Source organism: Lemur catta, chromosome 16 (genome assembly GCF_020740605.2).
Source record: "Lemur catta isolate mLemCat1 chromosome 16, mLemCat1.pri, whole genome shotgun sequence".
Classification (NCBI taxonomy): Eukaryota; Metazoa; Chordata; class Mammalia; order Primates; family Lemuridae; genus Lemur; species Lemur catta.
Genome location: NC_059143.1, coordinates 18,626,590 through 18,642,494, shown reverse-complemented (window position 1 = coordinate 18,642,494; position 15,905 = coordinate 18,626,590). Strand labels below are relative to the sequence as shown.

The 15,905-nt window shown below is 38.6% G+C and overlaps 1 protein-coding gene across 3 annotated transcripts in view; it reads left to right on the top strand.

Moving 5' to 3' along the window:
• Window positions 1–11,510: 11,510 nt before the first annotated feature.
• SS18 (SS18 subunit of BAF chromatin remodeling complex) overlaps window positions 11,511–15,905 on the top strand; it is a 65,101-nt gene continuing 60,706 nt past the window's right edge. For all 3 annotated transcript variants that reach the window (XM_045527971.1, XM_045527969.1, XM_045527968.1), the window contains exons 1-2: window positions 11,511–11,912; window positions 14,750–14,826. In XM_045527971.1, the coding sequence (XP_045383927.1) occupies window positions 11,844–11,912; window positions 14,750–14,826 (146 nt within the window). In that variant the 5' untranslated portion in view covers window positions 11,511–11,843. The remainder of the gene's footprint in view (window positions 11,913–14,749; window positions 14,827–15,905) is intronic.

Sequence of the window (15,905 nt, the reverse complement as noted above, 5' to 3'; positions counted from 1 at the left end):
TTCTTGATTTCTTCTTCAGCTAGTTCATTGTTCGTGTATAGAAACACTACAGATTTTTGTGTGTTTATTTGTATCTTGCAGCTTTACTATATTCATTTATCAGTTTTAAGAGTTTTTTTTTGTTTTTTTTTTTGAGACAGAGTCTCGCTCTGTTGCCCAGGCTAAAGTGCTGTGGCGTCAGCCTAGCTCACAGCAACCTCAAACTCCTGGGCTCAAGCAATCCTCCTGCCTCAGCCTCCTGTGTAGCTGGGACTACAGGCATATGCTGTCATGCCCGGCTAATATTTTCTATATATATTTTTAGTTGTCCATATAATTTCTTTCTATTTTTAGTAGAGATGGGGTCTTGCTCTTGCTCAGGCTGGTCTCGAACTCCTGACCTCGAGTGATCCTCCTGCCTCAGCCTCCCAGAGTGCTAGGATTACAGGCGTGAGCCACTGTGCCCGGCCTAAACCAATTGTCATTGTTATATTAATAATACTAAGACAGTACTTGCCTATTTGACTGTGTGGACATTTGCATTGACAGTGCAAAGGTGATGGTGGGTAAAACTACTAAAGCATTAGCATGAATCAAGGCAGTAGCACCAAACTTGTACTATGGGTGATTGGGACCGGAAGTGTTTCAGATTTCATTTTTTTCCCCAGATTTTGGGATATTTGCATGTACATAATGAGATGTCTTGGGAATGAGGACCCAAGTCTAAACATGAAATTCACTTATGTTTCATTACACCTGATACACATAGCCTGAATGTAATTTCATATATTTTTGATAATTTTGTGCATGAAACAAAGTTTGTGTACACTGAGCCATCAGAAAGCAAAGGTGTCACTACCTCAGCCACCCATGTGGACAATCTATGGTTGTTTGGCACCACCGTCATTCCTGACTCTGATTTTATAGGCTGCCAATAAACAATCTTTTCCTTACACTTATTCACAATGAGTACTTAACAGTAAAAAGTATGACATATCATTAATACAGTGAAAAAATACTGTGTTCAGGGTAACTACGCAGCACAGTAGCATCATCAGAATGCCTGTATCAGCTGTTAAACAACAAAAACAAGCAACAGCACACTTTTCAGTCTCCATCTATGATGCTGTGTTTTCATTAAAACATTACTATGACTACATTTTATTTTATTAGGTGAGCATAAACATAAGAAGCAGTTGAGGGACCAGAAAGGGGGTCCTCTGGGGATGAGGAAGCTTTTTAAAATGTTTCCTCCAGAGTCATCTGTCTCATTAACAACCATTTTGTCTTAGAAGTCTCTCTGATTTTATAAACTGACATGCTATTCTAGTCCTTAAGTAAGCCCCTCACACATTTTCACCATGTCGTCTATAGGCACTTTTTTTGCAGTGTTAACAACGTTATCTTCATTGTTGGTATTATCCTGATTACCTTGATTCAAAACCATTTTGGCTATTTTACCATCAGTCAATGAATGAACAACTGGAGCTTCATTATCAATGTTAAAAATTTCTTCAGTATCCATTTCTTCCAGCTTAGTGACAGAGTCTGAAGGTATAAGGAGGTCTGACATCTTTTCTTTTCTCACTTGACCTGTGGAATCCTTCAAAGTCACCACCTTGTTCATCATTATCATTGAGTCACAGGCCAGAGGTTGTGCCAGGCATGCGTAACTGTGCTTTTAGTCCCTATGTTCCTACCACTGGCAATAGCACATATGGCATCTTTCATGCTAAAGTTCTTTTGAAAACCTTCCACACCCACATCTCTGTTCATTATTGTTGGCATGCTGTTCAAGAAGGTGTTTTCATATTTAATCTTCATTAATGTAAAGATACCCTTGTCAGATGGCTGGATTAATGAAGTCATATTTGGGGGAAAGTACATGGCATAAACATTATTTTGATGAGAACTTCACCTGGAGGATGAGCAGAACAGTTATCAAGGAGTGACAAAATCTTGCAATCATCATCCAGTCCAACTTCCCTGTAGTGAACACAAGCCATAGTACAAAATATTTGTGAAACCAATCAGAAAATATGTCCCTGGTGATCTATGCCTTTTTGTTAACATAACAATGGACTGGTGAGAATTCACTCCTTGAAAACAGCAAGGACGCAAACTTTTGCCTATCACAGCAAGTTTTCACTTAATGTGTGCTACATTAGCACATCCTAGCACGGTTATTCTGTCCTTGGCATCCTTAATTCCTGTAGGGGCTATCTCATCAGCTGTAGTCAGTGTCTTTCTGGGGCAATAACGCCAAAACAGTAATGTTTCATGAGCATTATAGACTTGTTCTTGCATCAGATTTAAATCAACAGTGACCTTGGCAAACTCATCAATGACTTTCTCGGCTGCTTTGCGATCAGCAGATACTTTATCAATACAAATCTTTAAACATTTAATGCCATGTCTCTTCTTGAATTTCTTCAACAGGCCTGTTGAATATTCACAGTTCCTTTCAATGTTCATTTCATCCTGATAGATCTTTGCTTGTTTCTTGATCACCATACCAAGAGACATGTGTTCAGTACACTCTTTCAGTATACAACTGAGATCTTCATTTTTAGCTTTATGCAGTGTTTTTCTATTTTTATTAACTTCTGTTCATCGCTTCTAGCAGCATAGAACTTCAACAGTGTATTCTTCTGTCTCTTCAGATTATGTATGGTGGTTATTCTAATGCCATACTCTTTTGTAATACATTTCACACTTACACTACTGTCCAGTTTTTTTTCAAAACTTTTTGGACTGTAGATAAACATAAATGCCTCCTCTTCTTGACATTTTCAATACTATCTTTACACTACAGAGCAGAGAATAAGCAAAAAAAAAATATATATATATATAGTCGTGCACATAGATCTTGTCCCCATGTGAGGCATTGTGGGGAACCTGCTGTTAGCGCATCTGGCCTGCACATGTGCAACTTTATTCTTTGTGGGCGTGCTGGTGTGGGAGTCTGGGTGTGCACAGAAAAGATATGTCACAGCTGAAGGTGGGTGAGAGGACCTTTTTTTGCTTGGGGATGCTGAATAGACTAAATGTGGTACGTCTTTGTTTTGACTGTGACATGAGGTCAGGTGTGGAATTTTCTACTTATGTCAGTGCTCAAAAAGTTTTGGATTTTGGAGCGTTTAAGATTTTGGATTTTTGTATTAGGGAGTTCAATCTGTAGTCACTAGGCACTCATGAAAAAAGAGCCAATTTAATTTTAGCGTGTCATTGGATAAGCAGTAAATTATTAATTATATTAAGTTTTGACACTTGAGTGCCTATTTTTTTGTTATTCAGAATGACAAAATGGAAAGTAAACACAAAGCACCTTTATTGTATGCAAAGTAAGATGATTAGCTTGAAACAAAGCATTGATGTAAATCTGAAAGCTGAACCAGACCACTTTCTCATGGAACACCGTCTGTACTTGAAAGAATGACTGACAAACTGTGGTTATTTAGAGTTAGATATTTCTGCAGGCATTTGAAAATATTTCAAACAAAAAAACCCGACAACAGATAACAGATTTTATTTGTTTCCAAGGAGAAAATTCAAGCTTTTAAGTAAAAATTAGAATTTTTGAAGACCTTTATTCATCACCATGAACATGACAACTTCTAAATAATTAAAGACTTTACTGATGAGATTGATGGTGATATTAACAAATTTGGTTTTTGATATAGTACATTTGGAAGATATGTGTAACTCCATAAACCAGTCAATAAATAACCAAAGCATGGTAGAGAATTATGAATCAGTAAAGAAGATGTTCAAATATATAGACCAATGTATTTTAATGTAACTCCTAAAATTTCACTGATATGATTTTAGATTACACATTTTAACTTTAAGAAACTATCATTTTTGGCCAGGCACGGTGGCTCATGCCTGTAATCCTAGCACTCTGGGAGGCTGAGGCAGGCGAATCGTTTGAGCTCAGGAGTTCGAGACCAGCCTGAGCAAGAGCGAGACCCCGTCTCTACTAAAAATAGAAAGAAATTAGCTGGACAACTAAAAATATGTAGAAAAAGTTAGTTGGGCGTGATAGCCCATGCCTGTAGTCCCAGCTACTCGGGAGGCTGAGGCAGAAGGATTGCTTGAGCCCAGGAGTTTGAGGTTGCTGTGAGCTAGGCTGATGCCACGGCACTCTAGTCTGGGCAACAGAGTGAGACTCTCTCAAAAAAAACAAACTATCATTTTTGAGTGTTGGTCTAGTATGAAAGACTATCCAATGATTTGCAATCATTGAATGATTGATCTGAAGTGATCTAAAAAGGCTATTTAAATAATACTTTTCTCTTTCCTAATATATATCTTTGGGAGGCTAGATCTTTTCCCCCTATGTTTCAACTAAAATAGCATATGGCAACAGTTCGAATGTAGAAGCAGCTATGAGAATCTAGCTGTATTCCATTAAGCCAGACATTGAAGAGATTTGTAATGTCTCTGTTCACTATTTTTCTTTAATTTTAGAAAATACAGGTTTTTTAAAATAAAAATATATTAAATGTGTCAGTATGTAATAAGTTTATTTCTTCATAAATTAATAAGTAATTTCTCATATAGTAAGTATTGATAGATGTAACCCACATAAAAAGAAAAGCTCTGTGAGGTCTTTTTCTATAAAAAGTTTTGGGTTGGAGATTTTTCAATGAGTATACTTTTAAGCCAAATAAAGACACGTCCTATGAATCTGGCCTTTTCAGAGATCTGCCTAACAGGTCAAATAGTGAGACATCTCTAGGGATGCAGCTTTCTTGTTGTTAATTCCCAACCTGTTCTTTCCCGTCTAGTGACTGGTATACTGCTGATTTTTACAAATACTATGGTTGTGTGTCTGCTAGTTTTGAAGCATCCCATGGAGCTTGGGAGAGGTGGATGGGTGTAGGGCAAGTTAAAAAGCCACAGAGCTCTCTGTGCTTACTGAGCTTCAGCCATTTTCTTAAATATACACTGCCTTTTCAGGCCTTTGGTTAATTTTGGATTTCTGTAAAAATTTATTTCAACTTTTTTTCCCCAGTTTTCTTGTTGCTTTTATGGATGATTGGATTTTCCGAAGTGAAATGAAATCCTGACCTTCACCATTTAGGAAGTGCTTCTCAATTTCTGCCTTCTTCTTTTTTTTCTTTTTCTTTCTTTTTTTTTTTTTTTTTGTGAGACAGGGTCTCACTCTGACACTCAGGCTAGAGTGCAGTGGCATCATCAATCATAGCTCACTGCAAACTCTAATTCTTAGGCTCAAGCAATCCTCCTGCCTTAGGCTCTTGAGTTGGTGGGACTATAGGCACACACCACCACGCCTGGTTAATTTTTCTGTTTTTTGTAGAGATGAGGTGAGGTCTCACTCTTGCTCAAGCTGGTCTTGAACTCCTGTCCTGAAGCAATCCTCCTGCCTCAGCCTCCCAAAGTGCTGTGGTTACAGGTGTGAGCCACAGTGCCTGGCCTTAATTTCTGCCAGTTGTATTTAGTGTAATTGTCAATATGCTTGGCTTGAAATCTGTTATCTTATTTTTCATGTGTCTGTCTCATTTTTTCTTAATTTTTTTATTTTCCTACCTTTTCTTGAGTTATTTGAATACTTTTTTAGCATTTTGTTTTATTTTCCATATCTAATTAATAGCTATATCAGTTTTATTTTTAAGTATGATTTCTTTCTTTTATTATATTGATGTCATCTTTTTGTCCCTGGAGGTCCCTTGCACCTTTTTAGAAGTCTAGGAGGTTAAAGGTATTTTTGTGATGATAATAGGTTTTTCTTTGTCTTTTTAATTCCATTTTCTCTTATTAATAGACAGTGGAGTTTTCTAAAGGCTACACGATGTGTGATGATATCATTGTCCTTACAAGTAATGGAGTCTCTGCTTGTGTTTAAGTTTCCAAGTTTTAATTTTTAATTAGGTAAATATTGAGAGCTGTAACTCACTTATACAAAGGGTCTTTGAGACACACAATAATTTTTTAGAGTGCAAAGAGTTTCTGAGACATGTTTGACAACCAAAGCTCTTGGGATTTGTAATATGCAATATTTGTCTCATCATAGTATATTTATAAATAGCATTCTACCATTTTATTTAAGATATAAGAACCTTACAACAGTGCAATTTTTCCTCAGTCCTTTGTGCTGGTTTTATCATATATTTTATCATTTATCATATATTTTATCTCTATATAATCTGTTATATATATCATATATTTTATCTCTACATAACTGTTATAATCTCTAAAATATTGTGGTATTATTTTTCTTTTAAAGAAAACATATAAATGTGATTGTTAGGTTATTTTTAATATTATTATGTGTACATATATATTTTGGTTTGTCATTTATTTAATAATTTATCACTATTTTATTGCATATTGTCTACTTCAAACATAAATGTTATATTAGAGAACAACATTATATTCATTTCCTATTGTTCTTCTAACAAATTACCACAAATTTAGTGGCTTATAAGAACAAATATTTATTGTCTTGTAGTTTTGGAGGTTAAAAGTCTGAAATAGGTCTCATTGCACTAAAATCAAGGTGTTAGCAAAGCTAGCAATGGCTGCTGGTCGAGTCTTTCTCAAGATGGTATTTTTCTGATTTCTGACTCTTCAGCTGTACTGTTTCCCATTTAAGGAAGGACCCTTGTGATTTCACTGGGCCCATCTGGATAATTCAGGTTAATATTCATATCTTAAAGTCAGTTGATTAACCACCTTAGTTCCATATAAAACCTTAATTCCACTTTGCCAGTGTAACCTAACATAATCAGAGGTTCCAGTGATTAGGAGGTGGGTCATCTTGGTGAGGATGAAAACATTCTGCTTACCACAGATAGTAGTAAGCAGATAGTGTATTATAATCCTCTCTAAAATAAATTGTGAAATAGTTCAAGATCATTTATATTCTTTTACCAAGGGCAGAGTATCTGCACATCATGCACAAGGGCAGAGAACATGCTAAATGAGAAAAAAGAACATTTGATATCTAAATTATGGCCAGAAATTTTTCCAAGGGTAGGCTTCACTATCTAGTACTTTTGATCATTTCCAGTCTTGAAATGTGCATTTTCTCCTTATTATATTATTATATACAAATCTTATCCTCGTTTAGTAATTTATAATATCCCATGTGTTTTAAAATATTTTATCTGTTAAAATTAGGGCAATCTTAATTAAAGAATCTAATGTAAGATAATCACTAGCACAGTGGCTAGTGCATAATAAATACTAAATAAATAATTAAACACCTTATTATTTCTAATAGCTTTTTAGATAGGGCAGCTGTTTTTCAGGAAGGCAAGCGAGGTATAGAAATGACCTGTCTAGTGTTATGCTATCAATAGGTAGAAGAGTTGGGAGCTCCAAACCTGTGCATTTTTCCTAGTGAGGTAAGTTTGGATAGAGCTTTTTCCATAGGAACTAATTTTTTTTTCTCTACAACTTCCAAGTCATACATAAGGAACTAATTTTTTTTAAAAAGCAATACTTTTCTATATCACTAAACTCCAAAATATAACTCATTTAGTTCATTCTTACTCAATGTTTGATTCTGTAAGAAGAGATGAAAATGCCTCGGATAGGCTTTAATATACTCTACTTTGAATATAATCTTTTAGAGTATCAAAAATAAAAGTCTTTTATGAAGAATTGGCAAAGGTGATTTGTTTTTGCCTAGAATGATGATTATATAAATATATAGATGTATGCTGCTGTCTTTATAGTCTTGAAATCTGTGGAAGCCACAACTCAAATTGACTCATCAAATGCCACAGAGACCGTGAGCAGAAATATTTTGAAAGATATTACCTGAGGGGTTTTGCTTTGAGCCCAATTATGAGCAGACAGACTTGGTCTACGCCTTACCAATGTATTCTAAGAATTTATGGCAGCACAGGGGCTTAAAATATCAGTAGGCTTGGTAGTAAAGATATTTTATTAATTATAAAACAATAAGTTTTAAAGAATTGCTTGTATGAAAGCAAAGTTATCTCAGTTATCTGTACATGCATGATATATATCTGTGGGTTAAGAGAATTTTTAATGCCATGGTTACATAGTTTCACTAAATATTTAACATGCAAAGGGTTGTCCGGAAAGTATCCAGCCATTGTTAATATAACGAGAATGGTTACATGGCTGGATACTTTCCAGAGAGCCCCGGTATTTCAGAAGCATTTGAATTTATCAGTTCATTAATATATATTTAAAGAATACAAACAAATTACTATGAAACAATTTAAAAATGAAAGCATTTGGAAATCAAACATGGATAGCTTTCTTATTTTATTTTTTAACCTTTTATTTTTGGTTAGATCCATCTACTTTACATTTAATAGTGTGACTAATCAAAAATTTACTGTTCACACAGATTATTTTACTTATTCTGAGCCACTGTATATATTCTATTAGGATTATTCCAGAAAACCTTCCATCTCTTGGTTGTGTGACCTCCGTTTCTTGTTTAGATGTCTCAATCCAAGAGCAGTGTAAATAATGCGACTGATTTTTCTGGTTGGAGAGATGGTTGCCTGAGTAGCTTATTTTTAAATCCCAGAGTCATTTCACAGACTTAGGCCAACTGTCCATATTCATTCTCCATTTCTTCCTTAACTAAATGCTGGGGACTCTATTCTCCTTTCCTTCCAACTCTGCTACCATTCAACCATTCAACCTACCTTGGGATTCCTCTCAAAACTAATGGTGAAGTAAGATTATGTTCCTCTAAATACCACCTAGCTTAGGATTCTTAAAGTTAGAAAGGCTCCAACATTTTAAGAAAGTTCCTCCAGGCTTCCTTCTTCCTTCTGAATTGTCTACTTTTCCAGATCAGGTTAAGTGAGTTTTAGCAAGTGCTATAGTTTGGATATTTGTCGTTCCCCACCCCCTCCCCCCCACCTTCCCCGCCTCAGACCTCATGTTGAAATTTGATCCTCAGTGTTGGACGTGGGACCTAATTTGAGGTGTTTGGGTCTTTGGGGCAGATCCCTCATAAGTAGATTAATGCCCTCCCTGATGGTGAGGAAGAGTGAGTTCTTATTAGTTCCCTCCAGAGCCAGTTCTTAGAAAGAGCTTAGCACTTCCCCTTTGGTGCTCTCTTCCCCTCCTCTCTCACCATGTGACCTGTGCACATGGCAGCTCCCCTTTGCCTTCTGCTGTGAGTGGAAGCAGCCTGAAGCCCTCACCAGATACAGGTGCCAGTGTCATCCTTCTTGTACTGTCTGCGGAACTGTGAGCTAAATAAACTTTTCTTTATAAATTATACAGCCTCGGGTATTCCTTCATAGAAACACAAATGGACTAAGGCAGCAAGGAAGCTTGAGGGTGAGGTAGGGTTCTTTTTACGTGTTTTCTCTCAGAGAGATCATTTGTATTTCTGGCTGGTCCTTTAGATCAGTGCTTTCTTTCTTTTGAGACAGAGTCTCACTCTGTTGCCTGGGCTAGAGTGCCATGGCATCAGCCTAGCTCACAGCAACCTCAAACTCCTGGGCTCAAGCAATCCTGCCTCAGCCTCCCAAGTAGCTGGGACTACAGGCATGCACCACCATGCCCGGCTAATTTTTTCTATATATTTTTAGTTGTCCAGCTAATTTCTTTCTATTTTTTTAGTAGACGGGGTCTTGCTCTTGCTCAGGCTGGTCTCAAACTCCTGAGCTCAAATGATCCACCCGCCTCGGCCTCCCAGGTGTAAGATCAGTGCTTTCTGATTTTATGTGATGGAAAACAGATACATAGAAAATAATAGTATTTTTATGGTGTTCATGGTATTACAGAAAGACTGTGGTTATCCATGCCTGAAGGCTTTGGCTACCTTAGGCCCCACCATGCTAGTCTGTAGGAATAAACATCTCAGGCAGACCTGTAACCTATTCTCAGTGGATTTCCCTTTCCCACTACTGGGAAGCTGCAATTTAAACAAAGGGAGCTATCTTCTGGTGCTTTCCTGGAATGGGAGTCCTCTTAGACTACTTTTGTTTTTTCTCTGGGATATGGAAATTCAGACAACTATTCCTATTGGTTCATGTTGTTCTTTAAGATTTCTGTACTGTCTGCCAAGTGGACAGAACTGGAACAGTAGGACTATTTAAGATTCATTTTTCTTACTGAAATATTGTTCTTAACTGCTGAGTACTAAGGTACTTTTGTATAAACATCAAGACATGCCTGTGCATGCCAGGTGGTGGATACATAGTTTTAGTGGACAAGAATTGGTTTCTGTTCTGAATTCAATGTTTTTCCAATTTGATGCAATTACATTGAGTCCAAATATACCAGAGTGTTTTCTTTTAGGCTTAGGATAGTAAAAGACAAATGCCTAAGAATAACTACTATTAGTAGAAGTATTAACTGTCTTCCTTTATTCTTAGGATGGTTTGAGTCTTTCTATCCTTTAGGTCTCAGTTTAAATATAATTGAGACTTTCCATGCTAACTCATGTAAGTGCCCTTGTCATCCTCTCTTAGTCCCTTGCTTGCTAGTCTTTCTTAGGACTTTACATACATACATATTTATTTGTTTCTAGTATGTAAACCCTATTAGAATATAAGCTCCTTAAGAGCAGGTTTCATGTCCAGCTTGTTGCCTAGCACAAAGAATGTATCCAAATTTGCTTAATGAATGAAACTCATGACCTTTTTGTACAAATCATTTATTTGAAACAAATTTTAAAAGTATGTATTTTTCTTTTTCTAATTTATTTTATATCTAAACTGAGGTATTCAGTTTTGAGTCTCATTAATGTTGAGTAACATTTTATGTAAACTTTCCGTGTTATATGGAAGTCTAAATTTACATAATCATTAAAAACCGCACAGCAGCACATTACCTACATTTGCCTATGTTCCTTTCATAATTTTGAAACTTTGGCTTTTTCCCTTACTTGAAGTCTGGCAGCTTGGGCCTAATTTACATGCCACCAAGTATCTAACTGGAAAAGAAGAAAGTGAGGGTGCCCTGTATCAAAACTTAATTCCGAAGATCCAAATTGAAGAAATCGACCCACTTTTCTGCTAAGGGTTTGTCCTAAGAGGCGAGCTCTTCTCCTCTGGCGGCTCTGGCCAAGTTGGCCGACGGCCCCTGAGTAGTGGACACAGCTTTCGTGTCCCGAATTTTGGGTCACAGTTACTTTCCGATTGTGAGGCACGATTTAGTGTGCGTTCGGGACCGCGGACTCGGAGGTGCGCATGTGGGGCGTAGCCGAGCCATTTAAACCAGCGAATCCGCGTTCATCCTTCGCCTCCTGCCTTTTCTCGGTAGATGCTCCACGGATTTGCGCGAACTCCCGAGTCTTGACCTTCCTCCTCCTCTCTCCAGGCTGCTCGGGCAACTCGGGGCAGCCGCTTCCCAGGAGGCGTGAGGATGAAGTTGGGAAAACTGAACTAGGTCGACGACAGAGCGCCGAAACTCGGTTCCAGGGGCGCTTCCGAGCGCCGGGGAGCGGGGCAAGTTGCACCGCGCGGAGGGGGCGGGCGGCTCGGGCCGCTCGCATTTCCTGTGACAGGGGCTGCCCCAGCCTCTCCCTCTCCCGCGGCGGCGGGACCATTTCCTGAATCGCCGAAGCGGAGGGAGGACGGGGCGCGGCGCTACCATTAGCGTAAAGGGACGGGGGGTGCAGATAAGGAGAGTGGGAGCGTTCCCGGGGCAGACAAGTACGAGGAAGCTCTACCGAGGCTGGGCTCCCCCCCACCCAGGCCGAAACGAGACTTCTGTGGGCCGGAATTCCTCCTTGAGGCCAGGCCAGCCGACTGTCCGCCCGGCCCTGGAGCATCCCCCCTGCCCGCATTCCCGAGGTGGTTCCGCCCGAGAGGCCGGCGTCTTTCCCCCAGTGCGCCGTTCACCCGGAGCGCCCGGGACTTGCCGATAGTGGGGACGGCGGCAACATGTCCGTGGCGTTCGCAGCCCCGAGGCAGCGAGGCAAGGGGGAGATCACTCCCGCTGCGATCCAGAAGGTGAACCCTCGCGGGCCCGGGGATGCCAGGCCCATCCCGCCTCCGGGCGAGACTCCGGGGGCAGGGCCGGGCGCGGAGGCGGAGGCGGGCCTGCTGGGAAGCGGCCGTGGGGGAACCCAAGCCGCGGGCTGTGCCTGAGTGGGTGGCGGAAGAGGACGAACCGGTTTTTTCACGGAGTCCTTCGCGCGTTTAGGCTTTTTCCTAATAGGCACAAAAGCCCAAACAACCGCCGCCTGATTTCTCTAGGGATGGGGCGGCGTTCGGGCGGCGGCCGCGCGGGGCAGGGCCGTGGGTCAGGGCCCGGGGCCCCGCGCGCCGCTCCCGAGTGACTTTGGCGGCGCCGCGCCCCGCCCCGCCCCGCCCCGCGCGCGGCGGCTGCTCGGGGCAGTCCCGACCTCGCGCCCTGGCAGACGGAGGGAAGTCCCAGCGCCGGTCGCCGCCCCGAAAACTCTGGCCGAGTTGGGGAGCTCTCGGGAGAACTTGGGGGACGCTACAGGGAACCTCAGTAGAGTCTGAGGGTCGGTGAGGAAGAACCCCATTGACTTAGACGTTCCACCCGGACCCCCCTTCGGCATCACTCCTTACTCATTTACATCTGCAGCAAGCATTTATTGAGCACCTATGCTAGGCGCTGAGGCTGCTGTGATGAGCCACGGCCCCGCCTTCCTGGAGCTTGCAGTCTAGTGGTGGAGACAGTCGTCACCAATTCTATAAGTCCCCACACACAGGGCGCAGCGTCCTTTTCAGAGGGTAGTGCTGCCGCGGTCGTTGCCAGTGGGAACACAAAGGTTCTTTATTGACCTCTACCCCTTGTTGCCTACGAGCAAGGCAGTATTCTAAAAGTTACTTGTTAAATTTAGCAATTTAAGTATTTTTGCTTTGTTTTACGCACAGGAGCAAGGACGAAAATAGAAAAAAAGTCAACTTTTAGTACCACTCAGGGCATCTAGATTATGTTAATCGGTTTCTGTTTACTGTCAGGTTCTTTGGAGTGTGGCATTTGACATTTGCCCAACTGTTGCTTTATTTTATGAACAAACGGGCTTGGCAGTGCCTGGAAATGCAGTGTTTTCATGTAGTGCACTGGACTAAGTCTGCAGCCTGGCAAACAGTTCCTAGTACACACGAACGCAAAACATGTTTCTGGAGGGGTTCACTGTTTTTATTTCTGAGCTAGAGAAAAGTCCTGAGTTTTTCTTCTTTTCTATAAAGTTTTTCTTACATAAGTCCTAAAATATTTATCATGGGTGATTAATTCAGAGAATGCTGATCAGTTATTTTTCATCCTCAGATGAGAAGAGAAAAATGGATTCCACATTAGGGGCCTCATTCTACAGTGTGAGAGATTGGTAGTAGATATGAGACATATTCTATTGGCGAATTTCGTTAGGTTGAGAAGATGCGTTGTGAAATCGTTAGGTTGGAGATTGGATTAATGCATTTTAAGGACAATTTCTTTTTGTCCTCTGATGACTATATTTAAGAAATAAGTGTACTAATTAGAAGGGCATGCTAATATTTTTTCCCAGCAAGTGAGAATTACGATTCATGTGCAGAAAAATAGTCATAGTTAATGTTAAGTGGATCTTCGTTTTTCATTAAGAATTAATTAACTAAATTTATTGGGATAGGATGATTATGGTATTGTGCCCAATACTTTTATTGAATACTGGTAGGGTAAGGCAGATGCAGGAGGAGCATCTCCTGTCCTTTGATCTTACGGCCAAATCTGAGCCCCTGAAAACTTTAAGTGGTTTGCTCAGGCTAGCAAAGCTAAGACTAACTGACCTTTTAATTGCTACGATCAGTATTCTTTCCTTAGTGCCACTTTACTTAGATGAATTATTTAACCCTTAAAGCCAAGATTGCTTTGAAGTATTATAAGATGATAGAATGATCAATGTTTTTATTTTTAAACTTTTGAGACAATTGTGAGGTAAACTCAATGTCTGTGATTATTATACATGCATAGAAATTATCGTATTTTATTATTATGCTATATTTGTAGAACCACAAAACCATACTGTTGGAAACTTGGCAGCCACCTCATCAAGCCTCCTGGGGTGCAGTTTTCATGTATTTACTGGATAAGGACAGAATTTTTCTTTATTACTACAAAGTGTTAGAATGATGCACACAATTTGGACTCTTAACTTTTAGTCTTAACTGGCTAAAGCATCTATTACAGATATCAGAGGTAATTATATGTTTGAATATAAAAGAAATTCAAATTTTCCCTTCTGGGTCTCAGATAATAATTCAGAGAAAGAATAAATGGAATAGAGATATTATAAGATTGTTGATTAAACATGGTGTCATTTCAAAGGTATAAAATAAGATTTTCCATGGTAAGCTGTAGTATGTATAAAAAAGACCCAAGTAGATTGAGTTTTTGTGTAGCTGAAACATTTCTAGAAATGTGAAGGAAGAAAAATGTTAATTATTGAAAGTATGGTCCATATGAACTGTGCATGGCATATTTTTATAATATAAGAGATTTAAACAGTTTAGTATGTAATAAAGTTTTTTGTGAGAGAACTAAGTCACTAATCTTCCTTTAAATTATGTTTGTTATTAAAATGAATTTAAATATATTTTGTAGCAGCAGGTAGCAACATTAACAAAGTAATTTTAAGGGAATTTTATTTTTTATGTTTCTGTGTTTTGTGTAATGATTTCATAATATGCAATGATTGATTTGGGGTAACAGTATTTTGTTAGGGGATCCACTTTAGGGTTCTTCTACAAGCAGCATTTACTAATGCCGTTCCTCCTTGTTTTCTAGTTTTTTATTTGATAAATTAGATTTACAATAAACTTTTTCTAATTTTTTTCAGATGTTGGATGAAAATAACCATCTTATTCAGTGTATAATGGACTATCAGAATAAAGGAAAGACCTCAGAGTGTTCTCAGTAAGACTGATATGAAATTTTTTTTTGTATTCATTTTTTCTGTATTTCTTAAATTTTTTATTTTTTAATAGCAGCTTTATTAAGATATAATTTATATACCGTACAATTCATCTCTTTTAAAGTATACAATTCCGTGTTTTTAGTATATTCATAGAGTTGTGCTATCAACTTAATCAATTTTAGAACATTTTTTATCATCCTAAAAAGAAACCATACCCATTAGCAGTCACTCCTCACCCCTTCATCCCTCACCCCCTGACAACCACTAATCTACTTTCTGTGTAGATTTGCCTATCGTGATGTTTCATATAAATAAATTCATACAGTATGTGGTCTGTTTTGACTGACTTTTTTTTTCCACTTAGCATAATGTTTCCAAGGTTCATACGTGTTGAAGCATGTATCAGTACTGCATTCCTTTTTATTGCCAAGTAATCTGCCATTGTACAGCTATACCACATTTTATTTATCCATCAGTTACGGACATTTGGGTTGTTTGTATGTCTCGGGTATTATGGATGATACTTCTATGAACATTTGTGTACAAGTTTTTGTGTGACTTTTCTCGATTTTCAGATTTTCAAAAGGAAAATTGGGAGGGAGGTGGGTGTCATTTTTTTTCTTATACTTCTCACCTTGCATTGTAAAATAATGACTTCCAATTTGTGTATAATCTGATCTGTGGAAAAGTTAGCTTTTCATATATTAGGATATTTAGTAGCATTCATATATGTGGTTGAGAAAGCAAAGTTTATATCTAATACATGGAGAATTGATTATCATTCTTAGGGACCAGACTTTCTTATTTTGAAGTGATGTGTCTGATGTAGTAGAATAAGTTCACTATTTTATCAAAAGTCTTTAGGACAGCACTGTCCAGTAGAAATACAAATGTGAGCCATATATATAATTTTAAATTTTCTAGTAGACACAGTAAACAAGTAAAAAGAAGCAGGTGAAATTAATATTGTGTTTTATTTAACCCATTATTTCCAAAACAGTATCATTTCAATATATAACAAATATAAAAATATTAATGAGATATTCTGCATTTCTTTTTTTTATACTAAGTCTTCAAA